The following is a 15,439-nucleotide window of genomic DNA, read 5'->3' as shown; positions in this document are numbered from 1 at the left end:
AGAAGAAGAAAGGGTGAATATATATGTGCGCAAAATTTTATGTGAATGTTATGCCTCAATACCGCGAACAAAATAATTGCCGTCTGAGGCGGTACCTTGTTTTCCACCCGGACCATTTACACCGGAGCACCGGTGTGTCACCCGCAAACGGGCGCGGGAAGCTTCGAGCGTGAACGGAACTCTACCATGTTTCCGCGATGACTGACATCCTCACGTTGGTGTTCAGGGCCTTTTCGCCACAGACAGGCCAGAAGAAGGACCCCAGGGCCGGTGCTCCGTCGCCGGCTCCCCTCAGCAGCAGCAGCACCGCCTTGCTAGTGGGGGAGCACCGCCTCAGCCGCTCCGTGCTGCTGCTGGCGGCCGTCACCGCAGCCTCCGAGCTCGGCGTCAGGGTGGCGTTCTTCGCCCAAAGCCAGATTCAGAGCCTGCCGGTGTGTCTGCAGAGAGGCAGCGCGAGCCTGAGCCCAGAGGGTCTGAAGGTAAACCGAGCCACCGGTGCGACCTTTCCAGCGTCGAACCTCTGCGTGGTTTATTGGGCTATTTAGTGACGGTCCAGTACAGAAGCAGCGCAAGGAACAGATACTCCTCCATCAATTTTACTCGTTTACCCCTAAATAAAATCTAGCGCAAATACTTCAGAAGTTCCTATTCATAAAAAGAACCCATCTGTGTGTAATTTAATCTCAGTCTAAGAACAGTTCCGTTAAGTAGTTACACAATAATGCGCAAATAACATGGTATTAAGCAAGACTGTGGCCATGTCACACAGAAGTTTGTATTTATTTTTTTATTGATTTTAAAGTACAAAACAGATACTCGTTAGTCACAAAATTACAAAAGGCGCTTCATGACAACACAAAAGAGCGCAAAAATAAAACGAGAAGAGTCAAATGCATCAACGTTTAAGGCATTTCCATTAAACAGGCCTTTCATCAAAGAAAGTTATCAATTAAAGAGACAAACTTACTAGCGTTCCATATTTGAACACATTTTAAAGATTTTGTGCAAGATTTTAGGTCATTAGTGGATCATGCTCTGGTTACATCTGAAGAAACGGTATTTATGTAAGTAATGTTAAGCCAATAAAGTGTAATTATTGAACACAGCGGACAGATGGAGTGACGGGAAGGTGCAAAGCTTCATTCTAACTATTCACAGCGACACCTGGCGGTCATTTACACTCATAGCAACCCTTCAGGAACACGACTGAAGCCCTGGAACTCATTTAATCCCAGAGACCAACAATTAATCTGATCAAGTTATCTTGATTTATACTGAATGATGCTGATGTCATCATTACAGATTGTATTTTAACATTGAGTAAGCACTTGCTGATATACAACATGTTGACTCTGGAGTTCAAGTATCTCCGTTGTTGACGGAACAACTATTAGACATGTGCTCCACAATTCTGGCATTTATGGAAGAATGGCGAGAAGACAGCTAGGCACAACAAACATGTGGGGGTGGGGGGATGATTCATGGCCAAATAAAGAGGACTCTGAAAGGCACTGGTAGGATGACACTAAAATTGTTGTTAAGGCTGTTAAAAAGTGTGTACGTTATTGTTTGTGTTCTTTTCACTGCACTGTTATGTAATACCTGGTGAAGAAAAAAACATGCTGAAGTTTGGGGTTTTAATATTTCACAAAATGTGAAACAGTTCAAGGTATATAAATACTTCTGCAACAGACCTGTGTACAGGCCCCTTTATCAGTGATGATTGTTTTGGGATTTTGGGATACAGTTCTTAAAAAAGAGCCCATAGCTAAACCCGTTTCCTTACCGCTTGCCGGGAAATCTCGGGATTATCGCCTTAGTCCTTATCTGTCTGTTGACCGTGTCCTCATTTTTATCTCCTCATTTTCAGAAAATCACCTTTTCCTACCCCCGGACCCTGGAGCAGCTACTCCATCAGGTCGCCAGCCTTCACGAGTCCCCCTCCCCTCCCTCGCTCATCATCGTCGACAGACTGGACGGCTTCCTGCGGGAGCCCGTCGCCGGCAGCCACGCCGGGTTTCACTCGGGACCGGAGTCTAGCGCTGCTCATCTGTCCGCGCTGCTGTGCGACACCGCCGCCTTCCTCAGCCGAGCCCTGGAGCAGAGGGGGTCCAGCTCGGCCCCCTGCCGCGTAATCGCCTCCTTCCTCTCGGATGTGGACAGCGGGCAGGAAGGCAGGGATCCCTCCGCCACGGATCCAATCCTGGATGTTCTGGACCGCTATTTCCAAGCTCGCTGCACCCTGGACCAGGACCGCAGCTATGAGGCCGTAGCGGCTGCAGCGCAGGAGGTGTGGCACATATACGTCTCTGGAACAAAGGACTGTGAGGAGGGGCCAGCTTTAGCACAGGAGTGGAAACTTTTCTCTTTTCCTGATGGTTTAATGGAGTTTATATTGGTTTGAAAGGCTTTGTTGCCCAATGTTATGTTAAAACGTTTTATTTTTATTTAAACTCACCACACCTTACCTTAAAGATCGGTTAAGCACACATCTGTAATATTGAGTGGATGGAATTCTGTACACTGTAATTTACTGGCCAGTAATTTCCAAAGTTTTTGCCTCCAGACCTGGAATATGGAATACATCCTCAGCTATGGAAAGGTAAAGTCTCGATAATAAAGCTGTATTTATAACCGAGCTGATTGATTCATTTTTGTCTCATCCCATAAGAGAGAGGGGGAAAAAAAGATGCAGCAGGTTCCTCAACAGAGGGAGTGGTTTTGAATCCAACAGAGAGAATGATGGGATTTCAGTGTTTTTGAATTTATGCATCGCAGCACATGTTCCTAACCACTTTTTTTTGTTTTTGTTGAACGAGAAGGGAAAATAAAACTAGTTGTATTTGCAAAGAAGCACCAACTTTTTTTAGCCGCGCACCCCCTTCTGTGTCCCAACCAGATTGACGCACCCCCGATCTTCAAAAAACAAATGTAAATTTTTTTTTAAAAAAATGCAGTTGCAGTTACAACAACACAACCATCATAGCAAAGGAAATGGAAACAAAGTTAGAACGTAATGCAAATTTTAATTGCCATAAAGTTACACACAACATCCACAACAGGATCCTGAGGATTTTCAGGTGCATTGGTGGCTCAGCCTGGAGCCAGAGAGAGAGAAAGAGACGCTGGTCGGTCAAACATTCACAGACGACCTGAAACGTCCCTGAAGCAGAGACCCTCCAGGTGGAATCATTGACTAAAGTCTGATAATCTACCTGTGTTTGTGTTCTCACTTTATTTGTTTCTGTCTGACTCATAATTTACGCTACAAAATACAAACATGAAGAGGTTTAATTTGATTTGTGCCCGATGACAAGCGAGAGAGAGAGAGAGACACTTGGTAGAGCGGCGAGTAACGATAACAGAATGCTCCATAAAGATGTTGTTAATCAGAGAAATAAAAAGTTCTTTCCTGATTGTTTCACAGCAGGTAAACACGCCTACAGCAACACACCTCAGCTCCCTCCCCTGCAGCCCCACCACTGGTTGCCGGTTTCCCTCTTCTTGTCTGAATACGCGCTAAAACGGCATCTTTAAGGTATACAATGTAAAGTATTACAGATCTGTGCGTGAACATAGTCAGGAAACTGCGTCTATCACCAACTGAGCTATAAAATACACTGGAGTGCTAATCACCGTCTGTTTGAACGAGTCGCTTTGAAGCCACCAGCCGCCATATTGGTACTCCCTATTTCCCCCCAGTAACTAGGGAATATGTGCGCTACAGCATCGAATAACGAGGATTTTCTCATGTTCAGGAGGGGCTTAAAACTTTTAAAATGTCAAATGCCATATACTTTTATGTTATGTTCTAAAAATATCAAGTACTGAGAAAGTCATGTGCTGAAATATTTTGCATTTTATTCATTTAAATATATATGTTTAACATTTATAAATATATAAATAATATACAAAAACATATATTTACATATGTATATACATATGTATACATATATACATATACACATACTTATATATACATATATTTAATATGAATAACGTAAAATATTTTAGCACCTAATTTCCTAGTAGTTGATAGTGTTAGTACATCCACTGACTGTAGAATTACCTGTGAAAATTTTCACACAGCCAGAAAACTGCTTGTTGTTGCAACCAAATCCTATGGGATTCTGTGAGAGTAGGGAGTAGCAAGATGGCGGCCAGTGACTTCAGTATTATATACCATATATATATATCATATAATATATTGTGTGTGTATATATATATATATATATATATATATATATATATATATATATATATATATATATATGTGTGTAGTATAATATAATATATATATATTATATAGATATTATATATCTAATCTATTAATGTGTGTGTGTATATTATATATAATATATATATATATATTATATGTGTTTGTATATATATAAATATATATATATATATATATTATATATATATATTATATATCTATATATATATCTATATATTATATATACTATATATGTAATATGGTCTGTGCCAGCACCCCTGTCGACCCCAGCAGGGATAAGCGTGTCGGAAAAGGGGTGGATGGAGTTCGCGCACCCCCTAGCGGCAGCTCGCACTCCGCACCACACACCATGGGAATACTTGTTCTAGTTTATATCAAAAATACATTGTTGCTTATGTAAAGTTTTCAGTAGTTCATAATTTTCACAGTTTAATGTGAAAGAAAACTTCATGGATTTGTTTTAGTTTTATTCATTTATTTTTTTAATCAAAATATCTTCAAAACTTATATTTAAGGCAAAGAAAGTATTGTTTTTTAAGGCAAATGTATCAAAAATATACAATATTTCTGTTTCTAAAGGTAACATGAAAAAAAAGTATAATGGGTCTGCTTAAGTTGGAGGAAATACAAATGACAAAGTTCAAGTCAGCGAGGAGATGGAGATGCATTGTCATGATTTGAATGTGATTGCTTGGAAGGCAAACAGTTCCAGATTGTTTGTTATAAATCTCTGCTTCTCGGTTCTTTCATGCAAACCTAAAACACGTTTTTTTTTTACAACCAACAAAAAAAAAAAAAAAAAGGACAAAACGAGAGTGCTTAGAAATTCAGTAATACGATTCAAGAAAATGTACTATTTCAGCTGCAACAGGTTTGTCCTTCACTGCAAGCAAATAAGCGTCTTAAACCGGCCGTGGAGGTTGGAACAGCAGTGAACTGAAACAGCTCTGCTCTTGAGAGGACAGTGTTGGCCCAAAGATGTACAAACAAATACAGTTGCCTAAATAAGATTGTTGTTTTAAAGCAATGCCTGTAGAGCCTACAGTAATGAGAATTTCACAAAATTTACTTTGAAATTATGTCTTTGCTAAATGACCAAAGAATTACTTTCTGACACAATGGTACAATGTTATTAAAGAATAATTCCCTGTTTTATCCAAAGAACTGCCTGTGGTTTTATCCAAATTCCAGGTTTCCGATTTGGGAAGATGTTGTAATGATTCAAATTCAATGCCATTTATGATTCCGTCATGCTTAATGTATTGTGATGTTGGTCCAGTCAGCAAATCACAATGATGACAGAAAACAGGATTTTGTAAGTCCAACGACAGGAAAAATGTAGAGAAATATCCTAATTTCATGTCGTGATTGGCACTTAGCTCCACTAAACTTTGATTTGAACGGTCACTAATTTTGACGCTGGAATACTAATCCCAGGAACTGATGAATTAATCCTAGATACGTATAGGCCTGAAAAAATCAGATTAATCATGATTAATCGATTATTGAAATAATCCTCAACTAATTTAGAATAATCGTCGACTAGAATATACGGACTCTAAAATGTGGTTTGCTGAAACAACCCACCCAGAGCCGTAATTAAGCCAGGACTGTACACAGATATATATGTATTGCATTTAAGATGAGGAACCTTTGTCTGTAAATATGCTCCATCCAGAACTTCTCAAGAGTCAGTTTTAGTTTCACCTGGTTCAAATTGAACATCTCCTACTGTGCAGGATTTACTATCTGATTATTAATCCATTAATCAAAACAATAGTCAACAGATCAATGAATTAGCAAAATAATTGTTAGTTGCAGCCCTCATTTTATTGTCAACTGTTTAGCCAAACAGGGATAGATATAATAATTAAATTGTCAGGTTGTGGGAATTTAATTAATTAATTAATTAATTAATTAATTAATTAATTAATTAATATTATTATTACTTTAACATTTGTGTCATATATAATGCATTTAAAATGTGCAATAAATGTTTTTTTATTCAAAAATGCTTGTTTATTGAGGTATGTTACTGCACTCAGAGCATCTCTTTCAATTATTTAAAATAATAATCGACAAACTAAGCAATTACTAAAGTAGCCGATAGCTGCAGCTGTAGCATATGTATAATTCAAGAATATTTTGACCATTTTTTTATGTTACATCAATTCTCCAATGCGGTTTGGATATTGACGACAATGTTGGTCATTTTTTCCTGACATCAAAAGTAAAGTAAATGTAGTGTTCGATGCTAATACCTAAACGTTAGCATGCTAACACGTACACAAGGTTACGTTCTAAGTTAATAAACATCAGCATAACATTACAAAAGTATGCAGAATCTCTACACCACTGTAAGGCCCAACAATCTAAAAACCCTTTCCAGCTCATGCGTGGCATTGGAGCACTTGTAAAGAAAAATCTGCCTTAGGTTTTCTTCCAGTTGAAAGTCTGCGCATAATAACCTGATTGACCAATGTAGTTTGCAGTTTAGGTATGGGTTCGGATTCAGGACTTGAAAGCAGACAACCGGAAAAGGACTGAGAGTGCAGCACCTGAGAATAGATGCGCCTGAGAAAGGTGTAAAAAAAAAAGTAAATGTGAAAGGGTTTCTTGTTTTCTGCTGACATTAAAGAAATACCAGGGAGAGAGACCAAGGAACAGTCTTTCTTTTCACCATGCCAGTGGTGTTGAAGTGTAGCAGCAATACTGCCACTGAAGAAGACACAGAAACACATTTAGCTCTAATCTAAAACCCTTTAAGCACTCAGGATCTAATCTGAAAGATATGGTTGATAGGTAGAAAGAGCGCTGAATATTGGTAAGTCTTGTGAATCAGTTTCTATTGTTTCATGTGTGTCATTTCCTTTACAGAATATCCGTTGTATCATTGTCTTTGAGTTCTTTTGGTGGTGTCTTTCAGCTCCGTGGTTATTTTCTTAACAGTTGACGAGAGGCTATCATTAGCCCGGGTTCAATATCCAAACGCTGTTCTCCATGCTCTCACCATATGCGATGCCGACTCAAGTTGGCTTCCTCTCAGTCGTCGTCGTCGACAGGGTACTGCCTCACCAGGAAAGGTCTTCTATGAGGAGGAACATCATTTTTGTAGTCATTGGCGTAGATAACCACTTTGCCAATGTCGTCTGCTCTGCTCATGGGGCTGTAATCCATGGAGACCCCAGAATCTGCTACTGCCATGTAGGTGTATCCCGGATCTCTGGTTATCCAGGCATGGTTTGGATACTCGAAGCTGGACTGAGACGAAAGGTTCCCACAACCGGAGCTTTGCTGCACAGAGCCCAGGTCAGAGTGGGACTCACTCAAGGTGGTCTTCCTGGAGGCAAAAAGCACCCCAAGGGGTGAGGTTTCTTCGAGAGTGTCCTCCATGTGCTCTCCTTCGATTTGTTTGTTGCCAGTGAGAGAGATGTAGGCGTCTTGAGATTCCAGTAGAGAGCACTGGGAGGTTGGGACGGGGTGCTGTTGGAATTCCCGTAGACGATCCAAGAGCCAGTCGTCATGAAGTGGGGTTCTCCACCCGTTTGTTTGGACGGAATCAACCCCGTCCACCGACTCTCTGCCAAGAAGACCTTTCTTCATAACCCCGTCCTCATTTCTCACACGGGTCAAGGCTTTAGAGGCCTTGGGTGGAAGAGGTGGGGAGGACAGTGGAGGGCAAAGGTTGAATTCTGAGAGCACTTCCAGTGGAGAAGGACATTCTTCAGGGAGGATGAAAGGGGAAGTCAGCCATAAGCTTCCGCTGGTCTGTCCTAACCACTCCTGTGCAGAAACACAAGGAGTTATGAGAGCATGGTCACAAGTGCATAGCCAAAAGCAACCCTGTTCCTATGAAGGTCACAGAAACCCCACCGAGAGTTTTAGCCTTGTTCTTACCTGGAAGTCCCCACCATAAACTGTAAAGAGACCTTGGAATTTGCTGTCTGGAGTTGGAATAACCGGCCAAAGTTTCTTGATAAGGAACCTAAAACCAAAGAGAAATACTTGAATGTAGCGTTCCCCACGTCTCCACTTTGATCCATTTGATTTGGGGATTTATATACCCAAGGAAAATTATTTAATGGCTACAAAATAAGTCATATTTTTGAGTGAGTTCCTGGTGTACTGACCTTTGATGGGACAGAAGCATAGCAAGACAGAGCAGAACGAGGATGAAGGAGACGATGACGGTCAGGGACACTACGAGTGGGTCAAGTTCTGTGGGGTACAGAGCAAGATCGGATGGCTTCAGAGCCAATGTCTTCACATTGTTCGTCACTTGGGCAAATTACATGAAGTTGAAAGAAATTTCTGTACACTTTCTTTTTTTTTTACCTGCTTAACAATAAGAATTCAATATTTTAGTCAAAAGAATAATGTCGTCAGATTCTTGTGAGAAATACATTTTTCAAAGCAAATTTGTCTTCACCCAAGTCTGCCTTTTAGCAAAGAAAATAAATAAATAAAAAGGCAAATATTTGTTTAAAACTTTTTTTAGGATACAATATATGTAGAACATCCACCTGCAGGCAAAGTCTCAGTGAAAACGGGGTCACTCCAGGCGCTCCAGTAGCCGTCGTAGGTGATGCCATCCAAGTTGACGCGGACCTGAACCTGGTACATTGTGCCAGCCTCGAGGCCCCTCAGGATCATTTCGGAGCAGGCTTGTATCAGCTCCACCTGCGTTACAGATCACTGTCCTATTCAGTATGAGGCTTAAGGCATGTGAAACAAATTCTGCAGTGCTTCTTGTACTGATAAGGTCACTTGATGACAGCCGTACCTGCCCGAAGTCACTGTCTGCCGGAGCGTAGAGAACCTCGTAGATCATGCTGTCGTCCATGTACTTCAGAGAAGGCGGCACCCAGCTCACGTTCAGCTGCCCCTGATGACCCGTGGTGCTCACAGTCACACTCTTAGGGGGGTCGAGCAGAACTGCCAGACAGAAATTAGAATAAGTGAAACTGGAAAAAAGGAACTTTTACACAAACAGCTTAACAACTGAGACCTAGTTTTTTTAAAACCTTAGACTGTTTTGCTGTTTATAGAATTCCTTTTGAAAGCACGTATACCTGCTAAATGCCTTTTTTTTAGTTAGTCCACTTGAATCAATACTTTGTAGATTCACCTCGTGCTGCAGTTACAACTCCAAGTCCTTGGAGGGTGTGTCTCCACCAGCTTTGCACGCCTAAACATTTTTAGCTTGCTGTACTTTGCAAAATTACTCAGTCAGATTTGATGAAGGGTTCATCCATTTTACCTTTTTTTTTTCTCCACAGATTCAGAGCAACTGCGGCTCTGTAGGTAGAGCCGTTCCAATTGAATGGTTTGTGGGTTTGATTTCATCCTACCCCTTTCATATGTCGATTTTCCCCTGGCCCGGGTAAGGCACTTAACCCCAGGTTGCCTATCAAGCTGCTTATCGGTGTGAATGTGGCTGTAGTGAAAAGCACAGTGAGTGGTCATGAAAAGCCCTATATAAGTCCAGTCAGTCCATTCTCTGTTGGATTTACACTAGGTCTGGATTTTGACCAGAGCATCGGATCTAGTTTTGATCCAAACCGTTCCGTTGGGCCTCTCGCTGTATGTTTAGGGCTGTCCCCTGTCCCAGTCTCAAGTCTTATGCAACATCTAACAGTTTGCCCCCTAGAACTGCTCCATATTTAGCTCCATCCATATCCCCATCAATTATGACCAGCTTCCCTGCCCCTACTGAAGAAGAGCCTCGCCAAAGCATGACGCTCCCACCGCCCAGTGTCACAGAGGGGATCAGGATGATAATTAAGTTAGATTGCATAGCTTTGAAAGGAAATTCGGTTGCACTGGATTTTTATGTTCAAATATTACAGTAAAGGGGCTATGTAGCACTTTAGATCTAGTATGTGCTAGTGTGTGTTAGTCAAACGCATGAGATCGTGTTTCCAATAAAATAAGTTTAAGTTTTTGTTTGTAACGTGAGAAGTGTGAGAAACTGGTGAACGGTGTGAGGCACTTCAGGGGAACGTGACGGCTGGGTCAAGCCGCGGTAACATCACTTACACAGAAGCTCAATGAGAAGGCTGCGGTTGTAGATCTGCACCCCCTCCCGCTGAACCTGCACATCCAGCTGGACAAACATCTGGACCCGGTTCAAATGGCAGACGAAGAGCTTTTTCCCACCTGCTGAAGGCAGGACCTCCAGCGGGCACGTGCTGTTCTTCTCATTTCTGCTCAGAACAAAAGGAGGAGATGTGGGAGAACATTGTTGGTCCAGGGGAAAAAAAAGATGCAGGGTGGTAACTTTTACCATGGGATGTTATTCTCTGTATTCAATAAGAAGCCGGCTTACTGGTAGGCATATGTGAAGGAGTACTGATCCACAGAGCCTGCCCTCTCCTCATCTTCCTCCCAGAAGCACACAAAGTCCTTCTTGGACTCTGCAAAGCATTTAGGGTTCTTGGGTTCCTCTTTTAGAAGTATTGAAGCTGCACAGATAGAAGGAGGACGGGGACAAGTATGAGATCATCATGTGGACACCAACATGATGAGATTCATGCAAAAACACCAACAGGGCTTTCTTCTTGCGTGTTTTTTTCAACAATTCCCCTGTTTATCCCACACTCCTGTTCCTATTTATTCCGTACACCCTGCTCAGCCGCAGAGACAACTAGACAAAGCTGATCCTACCTTTCCTCTTAAAATCCTGCGCGCCTTGAACGATTCCAGCCGCTCCCGCGGCGCAGAGCATCAGGTAGAGTGGCGCCAGTCGGACGAGTCGATCACATGTCATCCTTTTGTTGTGTCTGTGCGCAGAAAGACTCGGACTCTGTGCTGTCCACCTGCATCCCTGGACCACCAACTGTCAGAAACAGGCGTGCCGCAGCCAGGAGCGAGACTTGTTTTTTTTTTCTTCTTCTTCTTCCCTTTCTCTGTCTTCAGATGTAACTGCGATGGTGCAACGCTGTTACGCGCCTGCTTGACCGCGATAAGATGTGGCGTTGCGCTGTTTACGTTTTGCAGTCGGAGAACAGGAGGTGGAGCGAAAAACAAACTGTGTTGGAACTGTTTTATTCAGTTTTTTTGTTTTTTTTTTGGTGGCAGGGATGAAAATTGCGCGTAAAAATGCACCGATCACACAGATGGGTGGATAAAACGCTCTGCAAAACCGATCCTGTCAATTTATTTTTTTATTGTTTATTTATTTATTTATCTTTTAAAAATAAAAAACTCGACTCTCTGACACCTCTAACTAAAATCGAAGTCAAAGAAAAAATGGTAACACTGGAAGAGCATCAGAGATCCACAGGTCATGTGGGAAGTATGTTGCACTTCACGATTCAAGAGCAGTAAGAAGAAAGCCTAAAGAAGTTCTCTTTGTAGTTTGCCACAAGCCAAGACACAACAAAGGCTTGGAAGAAGGCGCTTTGATCTGGTGAGACCGAAATAGAAAGGTTGTTGGGCTATGTGTGAAAGAAAACTAATCCTGCATCACCATGCACAAAAGCATGGCGGTGGCAGAATCATGCCGTGTGGGTGGTTTCCTTTAATACGGACAAGGAAGTTGATCAATCAGAGTTGATGGGACGATGAACAGAGTGGAATACAGGGAAATAATGGAAGAACAGAAGCTGCAGCAAACTGGTGCAGACTCACGCAGCACAACAACCCGAGCTACGAATAAGTGTCCAAATTATTTGCCACACTGGTCAAAAATGTCAGTTTTTGTTTGCTTGCTTATATATATATATATATATATATATATATATATATATATATATATATATATATATATATATATATATATATATATATATATATATATATCATAGGGGGAGAGACAATTATTTCAAGCGCCACAAATGGGCACGCTGAGGTCGTTTTGAAATGCATCAACTCAGGGGTACTGCATTTTTCCAATATCCGAGGGTAAATGTTAAAATCCCTTTTCTTGTAATTCACAATTACAAGCTACATTGTGTTGATGCCAGCATTCATTTTACAATGACAGTAAAATACATAGAAGTTTGTGGTTACCACGTTGCATAATATGTAAAAGAGACATAATGGATAGATCTTAGCACCCTGACTGACCCGCGAAAACGTCTAACGGAAACCACAGTTTGCACTCAGCCCACAAGAGGAACACTTAAACGGTTTCTTATCTCCTCTCTGCACCCGAATGTTTTCAGCACTATCTGAGCTGCAGAGAACCATGCCTCTGAACTCGTGATAAGTGGCTCTGACGAGGGGGCGGTGGTTAGGTGGAGGCGTAGCAGCCCATCCCCGTGCGTTTGAATGCAACTCGGCGCATATTTACATCACTTGGTGGGAGGTGATGATGTAAACAGAAGCTGATGTTGTAGCTACGTAACAACATCCAGTGAGAGATGGTGGCATATTTGAAGTTTAGCTCGAATCCACGTTTTACATCAAAGTTAGGCAAATGATTTACACATATTCTCCACTAGTATTATTTAAAAAAAAAATACTAAGAGGCCCTGGGCTTGCAGGAAAGGTAGTTTCTGCGCTGACAGGAAGAGGAAACCAATGTTATAGTGGTTTCTCTGCTTTTTCAGATAAACATAAAAGTCATGACCTTACATTAGGGATTGAGGGCTAAAATCTGTGGTCATAAATTACACTTGAGACACTGCCATGGTTTAGCCAGGCAACCATGCTTCAGGCTTTGTCACCATGACACTGATTTATGGAAAACACACAAAAAACCGCTAAAGATGTGCTCCTCTTTGAAAGCCACTGTAGCTGGAACGCTCTACAAAGTGTTTTCGAAAACATCGGGACTCCATGGAAGCACAATAAGAGCCGTTAATGAATGATTCCACAAACAAAGGAAACGCAGAACGGGAGGGGAACTTTCCGAGGAGTGGACGGCCTATAGAAATGACTCCAACTCTTCATCAACAAGTTAGCCCGGATGTTGCAAAAATAATCCAGAAAATATGAAGCACTGTGGGGCCTCACTTACCTCAGCTGAGGTCAGAGTTTAAGATTCAACAATAATAAATAAACTGGTCAGAAATTGCCTCAATAGGAAAGCCTCTGACGGAAAACGTCTTACATCATGAAAAATTGCATAGACTAATGAGACAAAACTGTAGTTTTATGGCACGTGGAGGTCTGTTAAACCTAGCAGAAAACTGAAACAGCCTTTTAGAAACAGAACATCGTACCAGCATTCAGACATGAGGTGGTAGTGCGATGGTCTGGGACCGCTTTGCTTCTTCAGGAACAGGAGGGCATGCACACCGGCAAGTCCATCTCTCAATTACAAAAAAAAAAAAATTGGAATGGCCTAGTCAAAGTTCAGCAGTTGTTGCAGTAGCACATAGGTATTTAATTAAGGGAACTATTCATTTTTTTTTTTTTTTACATAAGGCCAGATTGGCTTGGATAATCCCTTCCTGAATAAATGTAATCATCATTCAAAAAGAGCATTTTGTATCTATCCAGGGTATCTTTGTGATCTTAAACTTTATTTGGTGACCTCAAACATTTAAGATTGGCTGAAAAGAAGAAAAAAACAGCAAAGATCTGTCAGAGACAAGTACTTTTTCATAGCAAATTATAAATATTTCTAAATTATTCATATTTCTTCATGTTACAAAGACAGACCTCAATCCATTTTGTTTGAATTTTGAAATCAACACATAGTAAGCAGAGAATATGCTGCGCGGTTTGCGAAAGGTGTTACTGCTGGAAACCTAAAAAAGCATGGATTTATATTTGCCCCCTCTACACTGACTAAAACAATAAAATCCACTGTAAACGGAGACCAACTGAGTGTTGTTTAATCTAAGTATAAATCCATCTGATCTGTGAATCTCTCAGAGGTTTGTTGGAGAACAATAATGAACAAACAGCATCATGAAGACCAAGGAACCAAGCAGAAAAACTCAGGGAGAAGGGTTAGGTTCTAAAACAATATCCCAAGCTTTGAACACCTCACGGAGCTCTGTTCAGTCCATCTTTTTTTTTTTTCAATTCAAATTTTTATTTAGAAACAATGATAAGATGTGTTTCATCTGTTCACAGAGTAACCGAAGCAACAATTCAACACAATAAAGCAAATGATCAAAACAGAACTGAGTAGTTAAGGAACGATGGAAATCTAGCGTTCATGTAAGTCCACCATAATGTCCAACATTCTTCAAATCAGTTTCAGTGCAAATGCCCGTTCCCCCATCTTGAAGAACGTCCAGTCTTTTAACATTGGTGTTTCAACAGTCATTAATTTCCTAGTGATTACGTTTTTTTGCTGGCAACTGGCATTGTATTAAACATATGTTTTGTAAAACCCTTTTACCCCGCTTGCTCGTTTACCCAGGAACAAAGTTTCACAACCTAGGGCAATATTGGCCCCAAAAACACTTTCTGTACTTTGTTTAATCTTGCCCCAGTAAGAGGGTAACTTAGGACAGCTCCAAAAGATTTGATGATGACCAACATAATTCAATCCACATGACCTCCAGCATGAATTATCTACGTCTCTGCCTCTCTAAGCTGGTGTTTTGAAGAGGTGTATGACATCCTTCCAGGTGAACTCCCTGTATGTTAGTGAGGAAGTGCATTTCCAACAGTTATTAAAAATATTTAACCACTCTTTAGTGTGAATGTTATAATTGGCCACCTCCTTCAATTTCTCCTTGATGTATAATGGATCTTCTAACTCCAGGTTATGTATACACAGTACATTTTAGATATTCATTTGTTAATACAGTTTGTCTGATATGTTTTTAGAAAAAATATTAAAAATATCAACAAAAGGCCTATCCAGATCCAGTTTGTTTTTTCTATATAGTACCGGATTTACAAAAAACGAAAGAAGTCTCTATTATCAAGGCCACACTTCTGTTTGATATCTAAAAAGTTCCTCAGGTAGCCTTCATGGTATTTTACCAGGCCCTTTTCAACCCATTTTTTAAAGGTATAATCTGTTTTATTTAGAATAAAATCTTCGCCGTTTTTCATTAATCTAATCGGCAAACCGTATATTCTTTATTTTCATATATGTATATATATATTTATTCCAGTTATACAAAAGCTCTTCGATCCTTAATAGAGTTTTAAAATTCTGATTTAGTTGCGCGCCGTCTCATTCAGTCTCGCGCACAGTTCCCCAATCGGTCTTGCATGTTTCATCCAGCTTTTGGCCACTTTGGCTCTTCCATTCAGGGAAACCCTGCGTGCGCGAGAAGAGGAGTT

General features: G+C 40.9%; 2 protein-coding genes across 2 annotated transcripts; one reads left to right on the top strand and one right to left on the bottom strand.

Annotated features, from left to right (window-relative positions):
• The first annotated feature begins 31 nt into the window (after positions 1–31).
• swsap1 (SWIM-type zinc finger 7 associated protein 1) lies at positions 32–2,638 on the top strand. Its single transcript, XM_012867925.3, has 2 exons — positions 32–479; positions 1,871–2,638. Exons 1-2 carry the CDS (start codon positions 198–200, stop codon positions 2,402–2,404), a joined length of 816 nt encoding a protein of 271 aa, XP_012723379.2. The 5' UTR covers positions 32–197; the 3' UTR covers positions 2,405–2,638.
• Positions 2,639–6,986: 4,348 nt separating this feature from the next.
• On the bottom strand, positions 6,987–11,225 carry epor (erythropoietin receptor). The gene is made up of 8 exons (XM_012867928.3): positions 10,904–11,225; positions 10,566–10,701; positions 10,277–10,443; positions 9,021–9,172; positions 8,761–8,917; positions 8,368–8,455; positions 8,135–8,222; positions 6,987–8,020 (listed from the first exon to the last, which is right to left on the bottom strand). Exons 1-8 carry the CDS (start codon positions 11,004–11,006, stop codon positions 7,280–7,282), a joined length of 1,632 nt encoding a protein of 543 aa, XP_012723382.2. The 5' UTR covers positions 11,007–11,225; the 3' UTR covers positions 6,987–7,279.
• Positions 11,226–15,439: the final 4,214 nt, after the last annotated feature.

Source organism: Fundulus heteroclitus, chromosome 16 (genome assembly GCF_011125445.2).
Source record: "Fundulus heteroclitus isolate FHET01 chromosome 16, MU-UCD_Fhet_4.1, whole genome shotgun sequence".
NCBI classification, from domain to species: Eukaryota; Metazoa; Chordata; class Actinopteri; order Cyprinodontiformes; family Fundulidae; genus Fundulus; species Fundulus heteroclitus.
This window is presented reverse-complemented; position numbering and strand designations above follow the sequence as displayed.

Coding starts and splice junctions, on each gene's coding strand:
- epor (XM_012867928.3), bottom strand. CDS start 11,006: ATGACATGTGATCGACTCGTCCGACTGGCGCCACTCTACCTGATGCTC. Junction 8,918..9,020: donor CAGACAGTGACTTCGGGCAG/GTACGGCTGTCA, acceptor TCTGTAACGCAG/GTGGAGCTGATACAAGCCTG. Junction 8,456..8,760: donor CACTGAGACTTTGCCTGCAG/GTGGATGTTCTA, acceptor TGTACCCCACAG/AACTTGACCCACTCGTAGTG.
- swsap1 (XM_012867925.3), top strand. CDS start 198: ATGACTGACATCCTCACGTTGGTGTTCAGGGCCTTTTCGCCACAGACA. Junction 480..1,870: donor TGAGCCCAGAGGGTCTGAAG/GTAAACCGAGCC, acceptor CCTCATTTTCAG/AAAATCACCTTTTCCTACCC.